The sequence below is a fragment of the Sander lucioperca genome, chromosome 24, assembly GCF_008315115.2.
Source record: "Sander lucioperca isolate FBNREF2018 chromosome 24, SLUC_FBN_1.2, whole genome shotgun sequence".
NCBI lineage: Eukaryota > Metazoa > Chordata > Actinopteri > Perciformes > Percidae > Sander > Sander lucioperca.
Window position 1 is genome coordinate 10,660,454 of NC_050196.1, and position 21,725 is coordinate 10,682,178.

The 21,725-nt window shown below is 41.2% G+C and overlaps 1 protein-coding gene and 1 long non-coding RNA gene across 6 annotated transcripts in view; one reads left to right on the plus strand and one right to left on the minus strand.

Moving 5' to 3' along the window:
- Positions 1-21,725, plus strand: part of LOC116044544 (rho GTPase-activating protein 6) — a 78,175-nt gene that overhangs the window by 50,985 nt on the left and 5,465 nt on the right. For all 5 annotated transcript variants that reach the window (XM_031291806.2, XM_035998497.1, XM_031291805.2 and 2 more), the window contains 8 exons: positions 11,598-11,757; positions 14,732-14,803; positions 17,379-17,527; positions 17,666-17,794; positions 18,401-18,596; positions 18,713-18,768; positions 20,493-20,643; positions 20,745-20,893. In XM_031291806.2, the coding sequence (XP_031147666.1) occupies positions 11,598-11,757; positions 14,732-14,803; positions 17,379-17,527; positions 17,666-17,794; positions 18,401-18,596; positions 18,713-18,768; positions 20,493-20,643; positions 20,745-20,893 (1,062 nt within the window). The remainder of the gene's footprint in view (positions 1-11,597; positions 11,758-14,731; positions 14,804-17,378; positions 17,528-17,665; positions 17,795-18,400; positions 18,597-18,712; positions 18,769-20,492; positions 20,644-20,744; positions 20,894-21,725) is intronic.
- LOC118494450 overlaps positions 1-21,725 on the minus strand; it is a 130,154-nt gene that overhangs the window by 3,525 nt on the left and 104,904 nt on the right. The window lies entirely within an intron of this gene.

Consider the following 21,725-nt stretch of genomic DNA (forward strand, 5'->3'; position numbering starts at 1 on the left):
GAATGTCTATCTGTGTTAATGGAGGCACTCTGAATTTAACAATTCTATTTCATAACTGTATATGGAGCAGAAATGATTATTGACTAAACGATTAGACAATCAATGAAAATCGATTGATTCCTTTAAGCTCCTTTTAAGCAAAAAATCTCCAATATTTGCTGGTTTCTTTTATGATAGTTAAAATCAGCATTAGTTGATGACGAAAATAATCATTAGTTACATTCCTAAAACTAAAAAAAGCTTGTGGTAGTCAATCAATAGCTTCTACCAGGATACACATATAGTAAATTTGGCCATAAATGTTACCCCATTTGGTAACATTTACAGTATGCAACAACCACACCTAAGGACATTAGACACAGCACATACATACAGTTGGGAAGCCATTGAGGGATCATATTTTTGTCAGTGGACTCCTGCAGGCTGCCTGCATTGAGGATGGTGGGATCTGGAAGGGGTTGAAGGTGGGGTAGAATGAATGTTTCCCTCCAATCAGTTTAGGAATTTGATATTGGTTTGATGAACACAATTAATGCATGATCCACGGCCATTACATCACTGTATAAAGAGTGCTGATTGGCTGGAGCCGGTTACTATCACAGAAAAAACTAATTTAAGCAGCTTAAATGCGGAATACCAAATACATCAATTTTAATTTGTTAAACTACATCAGTATCTCAATTAAACATTGATTGATGATTGATTGATGATTGTGAAATGTCTGTTGTGTTCACTAAAATCACGCTCTCCTCTGGTTGTTTGAAAGACTGCATTTGTCATCTGCTTAGTTCTCCTTGGCAGTGGTTAGGCTACTGCTGAGTTGTGACCTTAATTTGAGTTTCAAATCACTCCATAACACAGATGAATGCCTACTCCCATAAACACACACATGCATGCAGGTCAAGGACTGCAAGTACCGATTGCTCAGACCGTCTCCACTGCTGCCAAGAGGCCACAATCATTTTTTGTCTCAGTTCAAGTGAAGCAAGCAATGCATTTTTCCATGTATTTATGCTAAAACGCACATGATCCCCACATCACTTTTAAATCTGCTCACACACAACAATCCCTAAAAGTGCTCTACTCTCCATACAGGATTAGTAATGATTAACCAGCTTCATTAGATCAGCTGGCTAGTCTGGTAATAGAGACAAAGGAGGAGAATTTATAGACTTGTATACTGTACAGTAAAATAGGGCTTGATTTGTGTGTGTGTCTGTCCAACAAAAAAAGGGAGATGAAATGCTGGAGGACATATTGGCCGAGGAGAAAGGACAATAGGTAATAGATAAGGATGCAGAAGTGTGTGTGTGTGTGTGTGTGTGTGTGTGTGTGGGGGAGTCATTCAAGCAAGTAGCACCTCATAATGATATTAGGTTTTCTACAAAAGTGAATAATTAGACATTCTATAGTAATTGCTTATTAATTAACAATAACGTAATAAACTAAAATGTTTAATGTAAGGATAAGAAGTGGTATCTTTCCTGTCACTTCTTTAATTAGTGTTTAATTGTATCGACTTCCTATCAGGATGCATACGGCCTCAACAACCTCTACCAGAGGGTTGAGGCAGCCAAGTGCAAAAAAAGATCACCAAGCCATTATAACCATGCTGTCTGCGCACTGTAAAAAACTTGCCTCATCTTGACTATGAAGACAATATTCCTTTTGAGCACATCAAACTGAAACTGTAAAACTGGGAGGGACAAAAATGGGGATTTTGAAACCCCCCTTTCTCAAATTACAACCTTGGATATGGATGAAAGTGCAGAATGCAGATAAAGCAGGATGTAGAGAGAAAACAGGGAAGTTATCCATTGTTTTGTGGTCCTGCTCCTTGACCGTCCCAAGCTATTTGAAGGTTTCCCAACACGCCTTTTCAAGCAAATCAATGGTTTGCAAGGCAAAGTAGGACAGATTAACAGCATGTTACTGTAAATACAGCTGTACTCTACTCTACCTCACCCTGGTTTTCCTTGATAGACAAGTTAAACTCAATGTAAACCGAGGATTCAGCATTGTAGCTTTGTACTACATCACTATAGGAGATATGTCACCTGATGTATAGTCATTTAAGACGTTCTTCACTGAGCAATGACTAGTTCATATGAAGCAGAAGCAGAATTTTATGGACATTTTAATGTGGAGCTTCACACTTGAGCTGTGATGTTTCACTTTCCATAATTCACACCTATCCAGAAAAAAACTGTAGCATCGAGGCGTAGAAATCCATCAGACAAAGAGACAACAGACAAATACGTCATATTTATTGTTGAAAGGTTATGACAATTTCTAAGAGACAGACATTGTAGCTGTTATTTTGGCCAAAATTGGGGAAAAGGTTAGTAGAGCCTGTGCACAGACTTCAAATGTCTCAAGTTTGTTCTCCAGCACACATACACACACAAACCCACAGTCTTAATACTTGAGGTTAGTATGCATAAAGTTCAGTGTTGCAAACAGGAGTATAATGTCTCTGACATAAACCCAGTCTGCCAATGACAGCCGACTGATTTTTGGATGTAATCTGTGGTTGGACTGCCATCCACACATTGCTTTACCCCCCCACACACATACAACCACACACACTAAAACCCCAAATTACCTCAACTTCTCCTTCTACTATCAACTGTGGTGTTGATACAATACCTGACTTTCTTTGCTTTTGCAGCTTATGTAACCATTATGCAAGATCTCAAGTCTTCAAGGTCGGCCCTCATTATTGCTATGGGCCGTTCATATTAATCTGTCTTTAAAATGTTTGAAGTTTTCCCGAGGCTTTAGATGTGCCTGCCAATGAGGGAGGGGGAGGGGGGGGGGCACACACTCCAAGTTGCTCATTCTTGCGAGTAAGCCAGGAAGCCCTCATTAAATGCAAAGGCTGACAAAAAAACAATTTGCAGTGTAAGATGATACTATCTCTCTCTCTATAAGTGCTTGTGCTAATTTTGCAATCCTTTATTTCCTCACTAATGTGTGATTGGCCCCACACATTTATTGTTAATCAAAATAACAAGACCCAAGTCACAAATGTTGGGTGGATGGATTTTTTTAAAATGTATTGCTTGTTGTATCCACAAGAAATAATAAATATATAAAAACATGATGAAGTACTTTCAAAAGTGTAAGGGCTAAACTTCAACTGAATCAATCAAGTGCGTTGAGGGAATAAGTTGTGTAATCAAGAACATTAAGTGTGGAAGTCAAGACAAAAGTTGTTTTGACAGTTATGCTTAGCCAAGTTTTGCATTTTGGTTCATTTTAGAAAATAAGATAAATGTTCACCACAATATTATGCTTAAAGGGGCGCTATGCAGTTTTGGCCATTTCATCACTGTTTTTGTCACTTTTTGCTCACAGGTTTCTCTATAGAGCTCCCCCTACAGCTTCGGAATAGATATTTGGCAGCTCCTATGTTTACTTGTGTCCGATTCCTCGTTGGTCATTCTGCCGTTCCCTCTTTCTCTGTTCCTCCGACAATGCTTTCCTAGCTTTCTGCTTCTTTTTTGCTCAGCCATGACGATAGTGTGAAAAACTCCATCGCTACCGTGTTAGCAGGTTCCTGAATGGGCGTATGTGTGCAGTGCCGTGAAGCAATTCGTTACATCGCAAGACCTGATATCACGCGATACTTCCTGACGCTGAGGCCGGCAGCTGCCGGCCGAAAGTTGCAAGGTTGGTTTTTCTGCTCACAGGCGCTAGGGGGAAGCGAGACGACCACCATTCAACTCGAAAAAAGTCATATAACCATTCCAATGACTCCGAATTAATAATAATAAATTAAGCTAAAAAAACTGCATAGGTCCCCTTTAAGTAAACATCCCCTATGTTGTTAGAATGTGATTGGACAGATTGTCCTTCGCTGCATGCTGGGAAAGACAAAACTGGCTGAAAGTTGTGTTACTTGGCTAATTTGTGAGTGAGTGCATTTTTTTCACCACTGATTTTATGGAGGTGTATTTTATCACAGTATACTCACCCCTAATCTTGGCCACGCCAAATGCAACTTATGTAACCATAATATTGTTTTAATTCCCATACAGTACCATACATCATTATAGCAAGCAAAGATACTTATTGAACCCAGCTGGAACAACAAATGTTAGTTATTTTACTATACAACTTACTTTAAGGGGACATATGATGCTCATTTTTAGGTTCATAATTTTATTTGTATTTTAGGTTTCTACTAGAACATTTTTTAATGTTAAAAAAAACACTATTTTTCTCATACTGATGGAATATACTGTACCTGTATTCTTGTGATTGATTAATCGATATACAGACTTATTTCAGGGCTAATTAAATAATTTCTGTTAAAGCTGCATATAGACACAACCAGTTATGTCTAAATCACAGCAGCTGCCCTTTGCTTTGCATTGATATGGGTGGTATGATAATTGCATTTACCAACACAAAAGCTAACTTTATTCACATAATACTACTACTAAATTTGCATGACCTCCCATACTGGAGATTGATAACCTCACATTTTACAACCAATGATAAGCCTGATACCGCTGAATAGCTTTCACATTGGGTTGTGTAACTTGTGTGTGGATAACAGGGATCCAAATTTCAGCATAAGGGACGATGCAAAACAGGTGGAGAAGCCTAATAACCGTTACTATGTGGCATATACATGTACAAACATGCGCACGTGCGAACACACACACACACACACACACACACACACACACAGGCAGAGGGTGGTCACTAATTACAAGCAGATGTGAACCTTGAGGAGGTTCTAGATCAGTGAAAGAAATCTATTACATGCATGCATGAAGCCAACCTGTAAAATACAAAAAAACAAAAAAAAAACGTTTTGAAACATACTAGTGCATTCCTCTGGATCACTGTTGTGGCACAGAAACTCTGCTCAAGGGTCATTTAAAGCCAGCTGCAACACAAAAGGGTAAAAAAAACAAACCCAAAAGTACGATGTGAAGAATTTTGGAATGTTCCTTTAGTGTCTGTAGTCACTATAAGTGATGTCTTCCTGGGCCTCTGATACCTTCCTGGAATATTACTACACACGTCATTCTTGAATGTAGTTTATACAAAGCCAGCCATCATGATTTTGTCATTACAGATGTGTGAGTATGCAATGCATATGGTTGAAGAAAACACAGCTGTTAATCAGAGATACAGTAGTGTCCGTGTCTCAAAGGGGCTGTACTGGATATTCAGAACATTAATATATCAGTAAACAACTATTTCCTGTATAGATATAGTGGAGTAATGGCGTCCTGAGCAGAGAATGAAGTCGCACTCCCTCTGTGTGTGTTGTAATCTGAGATTCTCTGGTTCTTTGTTTTGATAGGTGGTCCGGCTTTGTGTGCATGTTAGTGCATGCGAGTGCCTTGTGCGTCGGTATCTGATGCTGAGGGCCGTGAAAAAGCGTCTATATTTGACTAGTTGGGAAGCGGTCTGTGAGAGCCCTGTATATCTATCAAGTACAGCCCCTTTAATTGGCTACCTGTGTTTTCCTTCCACTGGCAGATTTGTTATCTGCAATCCATCCCATAGTTGTTGACACATTTCACTCAGAACCACACATGTAAACCTTATGGTAGCAGTAGAGGAAAAGTCAGAGATCATTAGGATTCATCCTCTTGAAACCGCAAATGTCTACACAACATTTTATGGTAATCCATAAGAAAATATTTCACTGGATATGTGAAAACATTTCACCTGGTGTCACTAAATTAAAAGTCAGGGGGTCATCAAAGTACGTAGGATCCATCATCTAGGAACCATGAATGTCTGCACAAAATTCCATGGCAAAAAAGTTAAGATATTTCAATCTGCAACAGATATTCGAGTTTAAGTCAAAACATCCCGCACTTTCGTCTTACAGTTCTGCAGCAATGCTTTATGTAAAAAGCTGTTATACATGTAGTATATCAAAATATAAAACAAGGCTCACCATGAGCATGCATGATGTAGGATGTTTACCCTGTCTGTTGCTCAAACCAGTGGATTAAAGGCTTTATAGTAGATTTCTTTGTCAAAAATATGCTTAGCATCATTGTCACTATGTACTGCTGTACATAGTTGCAATAAGGAGATTTCCAACAGCACTTGAAGGCAGAGTGTGTATGCATGTATAAACCTGATTTATGGTTCTGTGTCGAATCTACGCTGTAAATACCTACGTAGGTCCGCATAGATACGGACCCTACGCCACAAATCAGCCTTTACTTTGGAAGAGGAGGGAATGTTTTCTCTTGCTCTCTCTCCCATGTCACAAACACAGTCATACAGTCACATGCCTATGACCAGATGGGGACACAGTTTTGCCAATGCATTGCCATGGCGCTCCAGGCCAATTATGGCCCCACTGCTGTCTCTGGCATATGGAATATTGAGTGGGAAAGGGGTGGCTGGGTTGTTTATTATTGGCTACAATAAAGCATGGTCCTGTCAATTAGTCATTAAAGACAATAATGATCCAGAGAGGACAATCACATCAAGTGGCAATGAAACCCAAACATATGCTGCATAACGGTGATGATTCATATTATTAACAATGTTAAAGAGGAGAATCATTTTGGGAATGATTCACGCAGTGCATCACAGCAACCTCTGCCTCTGTGTGTGTGTTCCAGGTGCGTTACCATAGTAATATTTCTCTCACTTCCTGGCCCTCATGCTTGTCTGTGTATGCGTTACCATGGAAACTGACATATTCCTTTGCCCGTGGCTTTTTGCGCCATCGTTCCTTTGTCGAACAGAAACGACATGCTGCAGTGCACCACATGTCCAAATGGCTTTAGTCATCTAACTGCACAGTGCCAGTCATGTCAGCAAAGTCATCAATCTTTCCAGTGAAACATCGGTCAGTTGTGAGCACAAAGCAACAGCAACAATGACAACAAGTGTTGAATCCCATGCTTAATAGAAGCTTTGTACTAAGGCTTTAAGGAACATTTTGTATACATAACATGCACTGGTAACACTATAAATGGTTTATAACACCCATGCACTTCCCACCAAGCTGTTTAGCTTTGATGAACTGCACACTTAAATCACTCTTTGCATTCTTCTATCCCACATGTCTAATCCTTTTCTTTCTCTCTTTTTTGCAAAGCATATTCGTGATTTATTGGGGTTTATTTCTGCTAATACAAAATTAAATTAAGTGTAGCAAACTGGCAGAAAATCCCATTTGTTAAAGCTAGGATTATCTGATTAGATCTGCTCAGCCATTCCAGCAAACAGCATATGTGGGGGGTTCGATAGTTTTAATAAATACAGAGGAAAACAGATGATGGCAGTTCTGTAAAGGCATAGCAACCAACTATATTTTGGAGACAAACATTAGGAGTTAAATGATGGTGACGGTAGCTGTGTGGCAGATTTGTCTCTATACATGCTATTCAAAACAGTGTTACATCTCACTAAGCGTCCACGTCATACTGAGGTCCAACATAATGAATGTGTATATGTTCCAAAGGCATTCAGTGTTACGTTGCACTGTGGCTTGACATTTGTTAGATATGAGCAGTGAATGGATGGATTTTGGAATGCGATTTGTGGTCCAGTAACAGGACCTCAACAGGTTTGAGTATAAAATAGGATATTGGTTGATGAAAACATCATCCAGCTTAACTCCACTGATACAGCCAAACTAATTAGCATTTACTATGATATATAATAGTGGCTGACTATCATTATCTTGAGAGTGAGAAAATGAGCACTTGACTAGATGACTGTTATTGGATGTGAGCCGTTTTCTTACTGGGGAGGATGAGTCATGAAAACATGAATCTCTACTCCTAATAATTTTAATCATGAATTCAAAATGACTTCTCCATGGCAATACGCTTTGTTTGTGTCTGCTGTTCTTAAGACCAGGCTTGGTTGTCTGACTAGGTATACTTGGCCGTCGACTCTCAATGCTTGATGGCCAAAATGAATCCCAAATCATCGTTTTTTGCACCATTAAGTAGAGTAAGATTGTGAGTAAGTTCAAATTGGTAACTTTCCACACACTCTGCATCGTGTTTGAATCTAAAAAAATATTCATCCTTTCAACAGAGGCTTCTTTTGTCTTTCTGGTGTTGGACAGGGCTGTTGCTAACACATTTCATTCTGGGGATTTGGGGGTCATAGCAAACTGTGGAAAAGTTGTATTCATTCTACTAAAAAATATTTTTTTAATGATTTCTGAGATTTCTGAGTACTTAGACTCAAGTAACTTAAATTTTACTAATTTTAGGCAGAAAATTGTATCTCTCCATCATAATGCTAATCCTGGAAGTGTAAAGTGTGGAGATGGCTTCCAAACAGACTAAAGAATTTTCTATATAATTTAATGTATAAAATCGGGTACAGAAGCCTGCAACTACCAACAACTAGTTTCTTTTCACATCACAGTATGTTGGTGATTTTAATGTGTGAAACTGCAAAATTGACATTTGCGACAGCTCTGGTTTGAACACATTAATCTGCATCGTTAGCCACATTACATGTCATTTAGCTGACACTAAAGTAGTAAGTGCAAGTACATAAGCTTTAAATAAGAAAAACTACAAAGAGCCACATGAAAGTGCAGCTTCAAGATATCTATCTATCCATCTATCCATCTATCCATCCATCCATCCATCTTTTTTTTTTTTTTAATGTTTATCCGAGGTGTAGTCGGAAGAGATGTTTTTTTAGCCTTCGGCAGAAGATGCGTAGGCTTTCGGCCATCCTGATGTCAGTAGGGAGCTCATTCCACCATTTAGGAGCCAGGACAGCGGCCCTGTATGCAAGTACTAGTGTCTTGAAGCGGATGCGGGCGCAATTGGTAACCAGTGAAGAGAGCGGAGGAGCGGTGTAGTGTGAGAAAACTTGGGGAGGTTGAAGACAAGTCGAGCTGCTGCGTTCTGAATGAGCTGCAGGGGCCGGATGGCACATGCAGGCAGGCCAGCCAGGAGGGAGTTGCAGTAGTCTAGACGTGAGATGACTAGAGCCTGAACCAGAACCTGGGCCGTCTTCTGTGTTAGAAGTGGATGTATCCTTCTGATGTTATGCAGCATGTATCTACACGATCGGGTAGTTGCAGCAATGTTGGCAGTGAAGGTTAGTTGGTCGTCAAGTGTCACACCCAGGTTTCTAGCAGTCTGGGTGGGGACTACCAGAGTTGTCAGTTGTTATAGTCAGGTCTTGGGTAGGAGAACCCTTCCCTGGAATGAAAAGGAGCTCAGTCTTGTCAAGGTTGACTTTCAGATGGTGTGTGGACATCCAAGAAGAAATGAATAATGTCAGTCAGACAGGCTGAGATACGTGCTGCTACTTCAGTTTCAGACTCCGGAAAGGAGAGAATTAGTTGGGTGTCTTCTGCGTAGCTGTGATAAGAAAAGCAGTGCGAGTGAATGACAGACCCGAGAGTGTTGGCGTACAGAGAGAAGAGGAGGGGCCCCAGGACTGATCCCTGAGGAACACCAGTTTTGAGTGGGCAAGGTTCTGAGGTAGATCCTCTTCAAGTTACCCGGTAAGTTCAGTCTGTCAGGTAAGATGTGAGCAAAGAGAGCACAGAGCCTGAGACACCCAGATCCTGGAGTGTCGAAATGAGGATCTGGTGGTTCACTGTGTCAAAGGCAGCAGAAAGGTCCAGAAGGATGTTGACGGAAGAGAGACAGGTTGCTCTAGCGATGTGAAGCTGCTCAGTGACAGCAAGAAGGGCAGTTTCTGTTGAGCCACAGAGGTAGTGAGGCACTAAACAGAGTCATGAGACTGAATTGTGGATGCATATAGACAACAAGTCCAACCACGATGAACGTGCAGTGAAAAAATATGAGAGGGATGACACGGTGGTTGCAGATGTGGTGTGCCTTTTTGACCCCTTCAAATCACACATGACACCAAATTATGTGACATCATTCAACAAGGATCTACTTTGTCAAAAGTTAAACTGTGTGGGTTGGCTTTGGAACGTCACAGTTTGTACATTTGAATGGGTGTCCAGCATGTCACGCAGGCTTTCAGCTCAATGTTGCCAGAATCCAACAGTGATACCAGGATTTGGCCTGGCCCTTTCACTCTTCTGACAGCATTCCACGGTTTTCATAGGTTGACACTTAAGAACTGAAGCTCATCCATCCCCTTCAGAAATCCTGCTGGGCAGAACCAGCTCGACCGAGGAGAGGCCTCTTATTTAACTTTTCCAACTGTTTGTCTTTTCTTTTGCAGTGTGTGTGTACAGGCATGTGTGTGCACCCCCTCAAGCTGTGTGTGAGGTCAAGCGGCAGGGAAAAGGGCTTCCTCAGTCAGCTATAAGGAATGGCATACACACAAACAGCTGTGCTAGATGAAATGCTCTATTAAAAGGGGGGCAACATGCAACTTGCTTTTCGCTGGACTTGTTGACAGGCACACGCACACGCACACACACACACACACACACACACACACACACACACACACACACACACCAGGTTGCCTGTGCTCTCCAGGTTGCCTGTGTCCACAAACATTGTTTTCCCATGGCTGGATGACAGCTCTGTTGCTTCACTGCACTGAGTGGGGTCAAATAACAAGAGCGGGAGGAATGACTTGGAGAAAATATTGTGATAGAGGCCAAATCATGAAAAGCAAAGTGACAAAGTCTTCAGTGCATCTCAGAGAAACCCATTTTTCTACAAGACGTAAGGAATAAACATAATTCAAGAGATGACATGATAAAATTATATTTTTGTTGAAGATATAAACTGATGTAAAATGGTTTCTCTCTGCTTGCAGCAGCACAAAAAAGATAAACACAGACACATTAGCGTACACTTGTAAGCCCTCTGTCTGGATAAGGCATTAGATAAATTGCAGCAAGTCTCTCTCTCTCTCTCTCAACCTCTCCCTCTTCCTGACCTCTTCTCTCACTAGACACAGAGGAATGCATGACCAGATGACTCAAGTGTTCATCAAAGCCAAAGCAGCTCTGTCGGTTTCCAGCAATTCATTACATTTCACCTCAATTCGATTCCACCTTGATCACAGATTAAGGCAAAGCTGCGAAGTAAACCTGTCGGCGGCTGAAAAACAAGTGCTTTCTATACGCTCTGGCCCCATAGTAACCACATCTCTTCCTCCACACATGCTACGCATTCTTAACACTGCTTTACGTGTGTGGAAAGCACATTGCAAATCCATCAGTGCAAGGCCACTTCATGTCCTCACTTGCTCCTTTTTTTCCTTAGCATGTGCCGTCTCTCTGTTTGTCTGTGTAGGTTATACTTCAGTTTTATACATATGGTTTGGCTCATGTTCTTGTAAATGTAACATCCTGCAGTGCACGTCATATTTTGCAGACTTTTCATATGTGTTTCATATCTTTTCCCAACTGTAATTGTTGGTTGTACTACATTTAGTCTAATATAATCTACTCCCAAACTCATCATCTATGAGAATCATAAAAAAAGAGTTGACCCAAAGAATGCAGAGGTCAAGGGTTTACTTAGTTTCACATGCATCAAGTCCAGGGAACCTTAATGTTTTGTTGAAGATTGACTGGGAGGAATGTTTATTACGTAACATGAAAACCCACCATACATTTATATTTATGTGTTGCATGTTCTAATAGTCTTATCATACTCTTTTGTCTACCCCAGGGTGATTACACGTGGAGCAGCCTGTCGGGGCGGAGTGTGCGTCTGACGCCCGTTGCCATCCAGAGTCTATCTGAGCTGGAGAGGGCCAAGCTGCAGGAAGTAGCCTACACCCGTTTACACCAGGACTATGATCTGGGATGTCAGATAACCATGCCAAAAGGTGGGAGCATGTGTGTGTGTGTTTTTACACATATTGCAGACCTGAGTTAAACGCTTACATAATCTAAATGTTTGTTAGTTCCGGGTTGCTAGGGTTTACTGCTTCAGCATACTTCAGATAACATCAGCTTTTCAAGACCCTTCCATTTATGTGCCTTTTAACCGTGACATCTGTGATTGACTCTGGAACTGTTCCATGTTGTAAACGCTACTCGTTAGATGTTCCTAACCCGGGTTTGCTGTGTAAGCTTGCACAGCTACTTTCAAGTGTCCCATAAAGTAAAGCCAAAGCTCGAGCCTCTGACCACTTCCTCTTACCATCCCACAAGTGAAGTCATGTATGGTCTATGTTTGGGGACGTTGTGACAACACGACTTTAGATGTGAACTATCCATCACATTGGGATCGGGTGCTTCCTGTTTGAGGTGGTATCTGTTAACCCCCCCTCTCCATAACGGCACGCGACTCCCTTTCCGCTGCAGCCGAGGGTGTGTAGTCACCCCACTAGTCACTACACTATTAAAAAGTCCTTTATGTTGCAAAAGAAGGCTGTATTTGTCCTTGTGGTCCTATCTTAAAGCAAAACAACTGTATTTTGGTCTTGTAAACCAAACCATTACGTGAATTAGGGTTTGGAAAATGACAAAATTAGACAAATTAATCCAGATATAGCAGAAATGGGCAGAGCGCTGCACTGGAACTGGTTGAGTTGGTGGTTTTTCCTACAGGGCCCGCCCATGCTAAAAATGTCCACATGAACAGTTTATAGAAAAGGAAAATATACATAATCCCACTCAATTTAATGCAAACACGTGGGCAAGATATAACAAGTTAATAACCTTCATAATTCTGTTATCAGATTGAATACTAATACTGGAATGCACAACATATTTAAAAGCAGGAATTATAGAAAGGGATTTAGTATTGGACTAGTAGTATCAGAAAGCAGCAGAGGTGAAATTATTCCGACTTTTACTCCCTATTAACCTCCAAAAACTCTGGATCCTACATTTCCCATAACGCAACTCAACTGTTTCCCCTTTCCTGGTAAATGCCCATGTCTTTTCTCCATGCTCCTAGTTTGTAATACAGACTTCTAGTTAAAGAATTGAAAACTTTAAACTGAGACATCATCAGGGTTATTTTCTCAGACTTAAAGTGCTCATATTATGCTTTTTGGCTTTTTCACTTTCCTTTATTATGTTATGTCTTTTTTGTGCATGTTATAGATTTAGAAAGTGAACAAGCCCAAAGTCCACCCCAAACAGACCCAAGTTGTAATACAACTTTTACTAATTTTACTTTCAGTTTAAGATTTAGCCTTGCTATTAGAACGGTCTGTCCATGCTCACACAGATGCACATTATACACAGTGTGCAGCACATTTTCCCTGCACTGTATAGGAGTGGAGTGGCCGCCATAGCAGCAGTATAGTGCAGCCTGTGGATTATCCAGGGCCTTGCATTCCAGCTGAAGGTTAAACCTCTCCCCACCATGATTTAATACGTACTTGTCTGTGTTGCTTATGAATTCCAGAGCCCCTAACGGCCGCCATGTGCTTGCTAGGGAAATATTTCAACTCGTGTGTAAGAGGTTTTGTGTGTGTGTGTGTGTGTGTGTGTGTGTGTGTGTGTGTGTGTGCCATTTCAGCTGTGCTAATGTGGGCTTTCAGCCCTGCTGTTTTTCATATTTATTCGAGTGCCAGGGGTCATGTTTCTTCGAAAACGAAAAACAGAATAATGAGAGATAGAAGAGAGAGAGAAAGAGGGATGGGACGAGGATGTGATGAGAGAGAGAAGAAGCAAAAGGCTCATTAGACAGTTTCCCTACTGGTTAGGAGTTAGACTGGGTAGGTTTGGAGGTTCGGGGGATTTCCTTATGGCTTTGAGAGCCATCTGTCAAAAATCCAAACTATTTCCTATCTCTACTTCTCCCTACTCGCTCTCGCTGCCCTCACTCTCACAACATCTGCTTTATTTCTCCCATCTCACACCCCCTCCTCACTTATTCTTCTCTTATAGACCCTAAGATTTCCCCTCTTGTCCTTCCGACTCCAAGCTGTGGTTTTCTTTACAGCTTGGAGTCTTAAAAGCACACGCACGTTTCTCATATATCAATCACTACAGTGGCAATAAATTGATTATCAAAGAACAGCAGCAATGTTGAACTTGTTCAGATTTGTCAGAGACGGTTGGACACATGAGGAAACTTAAGCTGCTCCTTAACGTAGCAGGCTACTATTGAGCGTGTTGTTGGGGCTGGATAAAATACCTGAACCCTGCAAAGTGACTCATTCGATACAGCTGACATCAAGTGTGTGACATCTGGGGGTTCAAACTGAGGTTGCTAAACCAGCAGATGAAAGCAAAGACTCTCTGGTGGATTCACAATGATCTGGTGTGTAAAAGAGTTGGTTTTGGATACCAAAAAACCAAACAGCAAAGCGACCGAATGATGGTATTAAAAGCTGCTGAGGTTTCACAAACTGACATCCTGGCGCGACACGAGGACTTGGAGACTTTTAAAGTTGCGTGTGCCACGGCTTCCAGATTTCCCTGATCATTAATCAGCAAGTTCAGGAGTCATTCATCAAGTTGACAGCTGACAAGCGGCTTTGCCTCCTTTCAGAGCACTCCAGCCCTGGATGTAAAGCACACGCACACGCACACGCACACGCACACGCACACACACACACACACACACACACACAGTCCAATAGATCCAAAACTAAGAAAATCCTTAACACATATGAGCCAGTGGGTAATCAATTTAATATGCTTTTCTGCAGGCTAATACCATAGCTGAACCTGTCTGATGTTTCAGTTAAATAGATTTGAGTTCACAGACGGCTTTCCCCTCTGTGGTTAATTTATGTCTGCATTCCTGACATCAGCTTATTAGATATATTAAGCGAGATAAGATATGGAAACCATTTGTTTCAGATGATTTATTTTCTTGTTTTTTTTCCGGCACAGATGGACAGAAGAGAAAAAAGTCGCTGAGGAGGAAGTTGGACTCGCTAGCAAAGGAGAAGAGTAAAGACAAAGGTACGCCAAGTCTCTCTCTCCCTCTCTCCCCTCTCCCCAGGGCCGGTCTGTGGTCCCCGCCCCTCAGGCAGGTGAACAGCGGGGTTAGAAAAACATAGTTTCTGTTTACTGGGCTTTGACAGTTTATATTTAGCTTAAGTGGAGGGACTCCTTGTAAGGGGACTGGCTCTGAGAAGCAGCCACTCTGCTGCACTAAGCAGAAAGGAGCCCAGTTGCCGAGACGAGCAGGAGGCAAAATGAATTGGGCTTTTCTTGTGAGATTTGTACTGATCCCAGGTTTTGTTTACAATAAATACACATGGAAATGTAAAAAATACACACACACACACCGGTGACGATATCTGCTTAGCCTGCAGTGTTCTCACGTAACTAACTACAAATTAGTAAATAATGGCAATTACTTAGTTAAGTTTTATACAGTCATGCACTTAAGACATTGAGCTATGACAAGTATTCATAAACAGTTCATAGATAGCAAAGCATGCATTCATCTGACTCTGGCAAGCATGCAAAAAGTATCCAAAATAGTATCTCATGCAATCTGCATTATTTGCCAGAATCAGAAGTATTGTTTGTTCATAGTTTGGAAAATATTTTAATTAAAATTGGACTTTTTTCAGTGCTATCTTTGTCATCCTTTGAATTAACATTATTTACTGCTCGAATAAGTATGAGTATGAGTTGTCTGTTAAGAAATGCACATGCTTCGGCCAGCCTGATATTGTCAATGGCAACTGTAAATATATTACTACAGTTGGTGAGGTAAACCATCGTACATTTTCGGACAAATACTTTGAGTTCCATATACTGTATGTAACAGTTATGTCAGGGTACAGCTCGGAGCCGAGTGTAGGTGGGTTTCCCCTCCACTACATGGCTGGCTTTGCCCCTCCAGAGCAGATGGCTTAGATATACCCGTGGTCTAACCTGCCAAATGGATGGAAATTTAATTTTCTCCCAGGGTCCCTGAATACCAGCCCTGCATTTCACTTTGAAGCAGGCATCAACACCCATTTCTCTGCAAGACAGAAACGGAGAGACAAGGTGAACGCTGGCTCCTTTGACGTAGCCACAGACCTCAGTCAAACTATATCTGCAAATAAGATGTAATAGTTTAATCAGCTTTGAGTACTTTATGGGTAATTATTATTTTATTATTTATTTTACCTCAGATAGTATCAAGCAAGTTGTCAGTTAAAGTAAAGAATTACAAATTAGTCTCTAAAACACTTTTTGGCACTTTCACTGTATTGTCCTGTGTGGTAAATTCCACCCATCTGGCACTTTGTGCACATTAAAACAAACATTTTGTATTATTTATAACTTTCCTGACATTCTGCACGGACATAGAACATATCCAGCTAGTACAAACACATTGCATGGACATAAATAAGAAATAGCTATAAAACAAATGTTGCTGAAAACCAAGACTGAAGCTGTAGGCCTGGAAAATGTAGATTTATGAAAATCTGACATGGTTTGATAAATGTGGTCTGGCCGTGGATGCATGTGAAGTACTTTGCATTACGTTAGCAAAGCATTGTACATTAATGCGATCCAGATTGTGTATGTGCATGTGTGTGTGTGTAGGTTACATAAACCCTGTTAACGCTGTGAGGCTGCAAAGCAAATTCGTTGTGTCACAGTGTTAGTGGTCATGTTGTTCATGAACACAGCCCTCCACTTGTGGTTGTGGAATGCGTTTCGCTTTCTCTCCCGTTTTCCTTTGCCTCTTTTCCACACACACACACACACACACACACACACACACAGCTGGACTGTTTTTCCTCAGCTGTTGGCTCAGGCATTGGGATTCGGTATAATGGAATATATAGCCTGTGATGGCCCAATATGACATAATTTCTCTCTGAAGTGAGCTCGGTGCACATCTTCAAGTGTTTGCATCCCTCAGCAGTAACACACATTTGCAAGTCCTAAATTAATTGCTATGGTTTCGCTTCACCAGATTCTTGTGTAAGCTCTTGCTCAATTTAAGAATATGCCTGTTGCAACTTCTTGTCAAAACAAACTTACATTCTGCCTTTCTAAATACAACAAAGGAAGTTACGTATGTGTCAGTGCTGAGCAGCTTCTAAAAATGAGCTGCATGGAGAACATGGCATTGCTTGCAGGTGCGAGTAATCAAAGTTGTGTTATTTTGGTCAAAGGCACTAGATTAAGTGGTCTGTCGTAGCCAGCTTTTTGCCAACTTTCTTTCCGTGATGTCTTGTTTTGGAAAACAGATGTACTATAGTAGAGCTTTAAGAAATTTAACTGACATAGTAGTAAACGTGTTGTGAGGCTTTTATCAAATGTAAAAGGCGAGCTGCAGCAGAAGTTTAATTGGAGATGTGTTTGATGTTCCTGTTACGAGAGTCTAAGAGATATTTTTGGAAGTTGCAAATAGAGCTTTCATTTCCTTTTTTTTTTCTTGCAGCTAACGTTGTGCTTTTCTTGTTCCGTTTTCATCCACAACAAAGTTTTATTAATTTTTTTTGCCCTCATCCCCTTTCTTTTCTGCCTCTCCTTTCTTCCTCGTCCTTGTCTCGTTCATCCTCATCTTCTTTTTCACCAGAATGCATACCCCAGGCCTTCAGTATAGTGCTCTCCCAGGTCATTGCTAATGACAGAACACACAGGCAGCGTCAGGACAGCTATCGTCAGGACCCTCCACAGCGCGAGGAGCACAAGGACTCCTCCGACCTTGTGTCGTCCATTTTACAGGTCTATCAATTTGAGAGAATTCGTTTTTTAAAAGGACAATTTTTCTAACCCTAACCCAAATATATAGAATAAGACAAATTGTCCCATTTGTAGTATATGTAGGACAAGCCACTAACTCTTGGATCATCTCTCCTGCAGTTTGCCACCAAGCGGCCGTCCAATAAGGAGTTATCCAGCAGTAACTCCTCTTTGAGTTCCACATCCGAGACAGCCAATGAGTCAACGTCACCCAACACGCCTGAGGCTGCACCCCGAGCACGCAGGAGGGTGAGACAAAACAATGCATTAATCCCAGTCTGAATAGTCTCACATTGCCAGACCTTCCTCCACAGCGCTGTGGAGGAGGGTCTGGCTAGTCCACACAGCATTCCGGAATGGGAGAAAAACGTGCTCTTGTTAACTGGCATTTCTTTAAACCAATCGCATTCGTCTTGGTCGCTGCTAAGCGCCGGACGAAGCAATGGTGTTGCTGCAAAATAGCCTCAGGAAGGAACTTATTTTGGTGGAACATGTACGTTCAAAAGTTGTTTTAGTCATGCAACAGAAAACTCAGATTGGACAGATAGTCTAGCTAGCTGTCTGGATTTACCCTGCAGAGATCTGAGGAGCAGTTAACCATAGTCCTCATAAGTCGACAGGAGTTTAAAATGCCAACACAAAGAAAGCGGAAGGTGACGGACATCCTGCCAAAATGAGAGACATCCAGCGGAATTTCCGGTGGCACCTGAACAATCCCGGACATGAAATGTCATCGCTATAGACTACAGTCTGAGCTACAGACTACAGTCTGAGCTACAGACCTGGGACCAGGTTTTTTTTCCTTCTTTTTTTTCAGTTGAATCTGTCTGAATGAAATGCACTGTTATCCTCCAGGGAGGCATGTCAGTGGATTCGATCACGGACCTGGACGACAACCAGTCCCGCCTGCTCGAGGCCCTGCAGCTCTCTCTGCCGGCCGAAACGCTGAGTAAAAAAGAGAAGCACCGGGACAAAAGGCTGAGCCTCAATCCCATCTACCGCCAGGTGCCCCGGGTGGTCGACAGCTGCTGCCAGCACATCGAGAAATACGGTGAGCATATAATACTCTACCACCGTCGCCAACATATATATTCATTCATCTTCGATTGTTACTACGACAGGTGCTAGAAACATCTATCGAGGTTTTATTCTTTCTTCTCCACTCAGGTTTGCAGACTGTGGGGATCTTTAGAGTGGGAAGCTCCAAGAAGAGAGTCCGACAGGTGATGTCATTCGGAGTTTTGGTGACGGAGAGCGATGTCTGAAGTGACAGGGTTGGGTTCCTTACAACAAATCAAAGACTAATTTTGCTTGTCTCATATTCTTTTATGAAAAAAAGTAAACCGCAACAAACAAAACCTCCTTTCTATAAACAGATTAGGGCTGGGCATTAGCAAAAATCAAATATCATGATATTTTTGACCAAATACCTCAATATCGATACCGCAACGGTATTGTAGTGTTGACAATTGGTGCTTTCACAAAATATTTACACAATGAGATTTTTGATAAATAATCATCAGTAATGTGGATATAATGACTAAGTGGGTAAAGGCAAATAATAGAACAGTTACAAAAGTCTGGTAAGTTCAGAAAATGACATCACTTTACTGTAATGCAGCCTTTAAAACCAGGAAGAGACAACACTTAGGCCATATTACGATATCCAAAATCTAAGACGATATCTTGTCTCATATCATAATATAGATATACAGTAATATCGATATATTGCCCAGCTCTGAAACAGATGTGCAATAACCAACACAGTTATCCATGGTGCCAAAGCCAACACACAACAACAAAAACACTTTTTGAATATATTTCTAAAAAAAAAAAAACACACTAATCCAACAGATCTGGTCCTAATGCTGTATTAGTTATTCAAGCAATATATTTGTCATACACCGCAAAGAAAATCACAATTAGGCTTCATGGCTCATCCAGTGTGGGCAGCATCATTTTTACATAATCTTTTTGGTGGCATGTTTTTATAAAACTGTTTTCCACTCATAGCAGTTACAGGGAACTAGACACGTATCGTTTGAGGGAAGGGAGGTTATTCATTCACTAACAGGCACAAGCACATGTCTTTTACCTTCAGCTAGATGTCTCACTTGAATTATTACATTTTAATGAAATATAGGACTGACCTTCAGATAAAAAGAGATTCCATTTCTCTTGGTTTCATTGTGTAATCAATTCATTTGATTGAATCACCGTGTCCCTTTTAATGGATTGATCAGCTGTACTCTCCCTGCCTTTAAAACAGTTTTTTTCTGGCCTGTGTGTCACTGTGTGGGACCTTATGGAACAACATTTCAACGATGCACAAAGAGGAGAATTACTTGGACCAAATTATTTCTTAACTCCTTTTATATAAAAATGTGCACAGTCGGAATAGGCTCCAATACATAATAGTTAAGTGTTAATTATTATTAAAAGGACCACTCTACCCCCATGTATGTTTATAACACCTCGTCTTTATTATAAACGCACTGAATGAAATGGTTTGTATTCACACATCTGTATGTTATTCTTGACATTCTCTACTAGACTTTGTTGATACAATCCAATGTCAACATTTATGCATTTGCCACCATTGTCGGCTTACTGAAATAAGAATTTATCATCTTATTTGCTGTAAGCGAAAGTAAACTGAGCAGATTGACCCCGATATATCCATCATCGTGGCCGACAATAGGCTAATTCTCTGGAAGTAATCCAAAAGTCAGAATGTAGAGTTTAAAATGCTTACTGGTGAAACTAGTTTGAGCGCAGAGTCTACCAGGAGGACCAACAGGAAGTGAGTGCATGTGTGTGCTTGTATGTGCCTGTGTGTGCACTACCTAGAATATAATGTCCATTGTTATGTGTGGAGGATGTTTCTGAATCGCCCTTTTCCTCTCTTTTTCCTTTGCCCTCTCTTTTCTTTTTGTCCCCGTTTCAGCTACGTGACGAGTTTGATCGCGGCATTGACGTCCAGCTGGATGAGGAGCAAAGCGTCCACGATGTGGCTGCCCTGCTGAAGGAGTTCCTCAGGGACATGCCTGACCCGCTCCTCACCAAGGAGCTCTACACGGCCTTCATCAACACCACATGTAAGCTTCATCTTCCCTTTTTTTCCCCTCTTTGCCTGACCTCCTTTCTCATTTTCTCTCTTGTCTTCATTGATCCTTATCCATCCTAATCTGTGTTGCAGTGTTGGATCCAGATGAGCAGCAGAGTGTTACTCAGCTACTGGTCTACCTGCTCCCAGCATGCAACAGTGATACTCTCCACCGCCTCCTGGAGTTTCTGTCTACTGTGGCCGACCACGCCCATGACCGGCAGGACAAAGACAGACAAGAGGTGAGCGCCAGTTTTTATCAACAGGGAATACGACTTAAAAAGGTCCTTCATTAAATCCAGGAATTAAGTAGCAAACAATAACATGAGGAAAAAAAAACATATCCAAAACATTCAAAGATAGTAGTCAAGTGCAAACAGCTTATGGGCAGCTTACACATTTTGTTTGATTTGTTTTCCCACCTCATTGGGAGGAAATTACCGAAGAAGTGATAGGAATCAGTTTGTGTGGCTCAAGTCTTAAAAAAAGTTGTATAAAGCTTTTCATGGCTTCAGAGGGAGCTACTCGAAGTCTTATAAATTGCACTTAAATCTCCTATCAAACTGTCTACAGCCCAGTTGCATTGTGTGTAATGTAGGCGCCTGGTTTTGACCAGGGAAGAAAGCGTGGAATAAAAAAGATGATCTCTCTGGCTAGCTGCATCAATTTCTTTACTTTAAAAAAAAAAATAAAACTTTCTATCATGAGTATGACAATGTTGTTCCACTGTTCCAGTACTACATTTGAACAATACTGAGTTGTGGGAACTCTTAATATAGTATTTTAGATCAAATCAAAGTTTGTTTTTATGTCTCTGCATGTGTGTGGGGGAGTGTGACTGTGTTGTTCAAGTGTGAGAGAGAAGCAGAGAGTCTGTGCGCAGATGGAAGTGCGTTTTGTCGCCTTCGTGCGTATACATGAGAATGGACTAAAAGCATGACTCCAGTATCTTTATCCGAGATCGTGACAGGAAGTCGGGAGCGTTTTTACACTCGGCCGGGAACAACACATCAATACTTTTGGGTGCTTGTGGCTCCTGTGACTGTTTCTCCTTTGGGAGTGGAAATGGAGGAA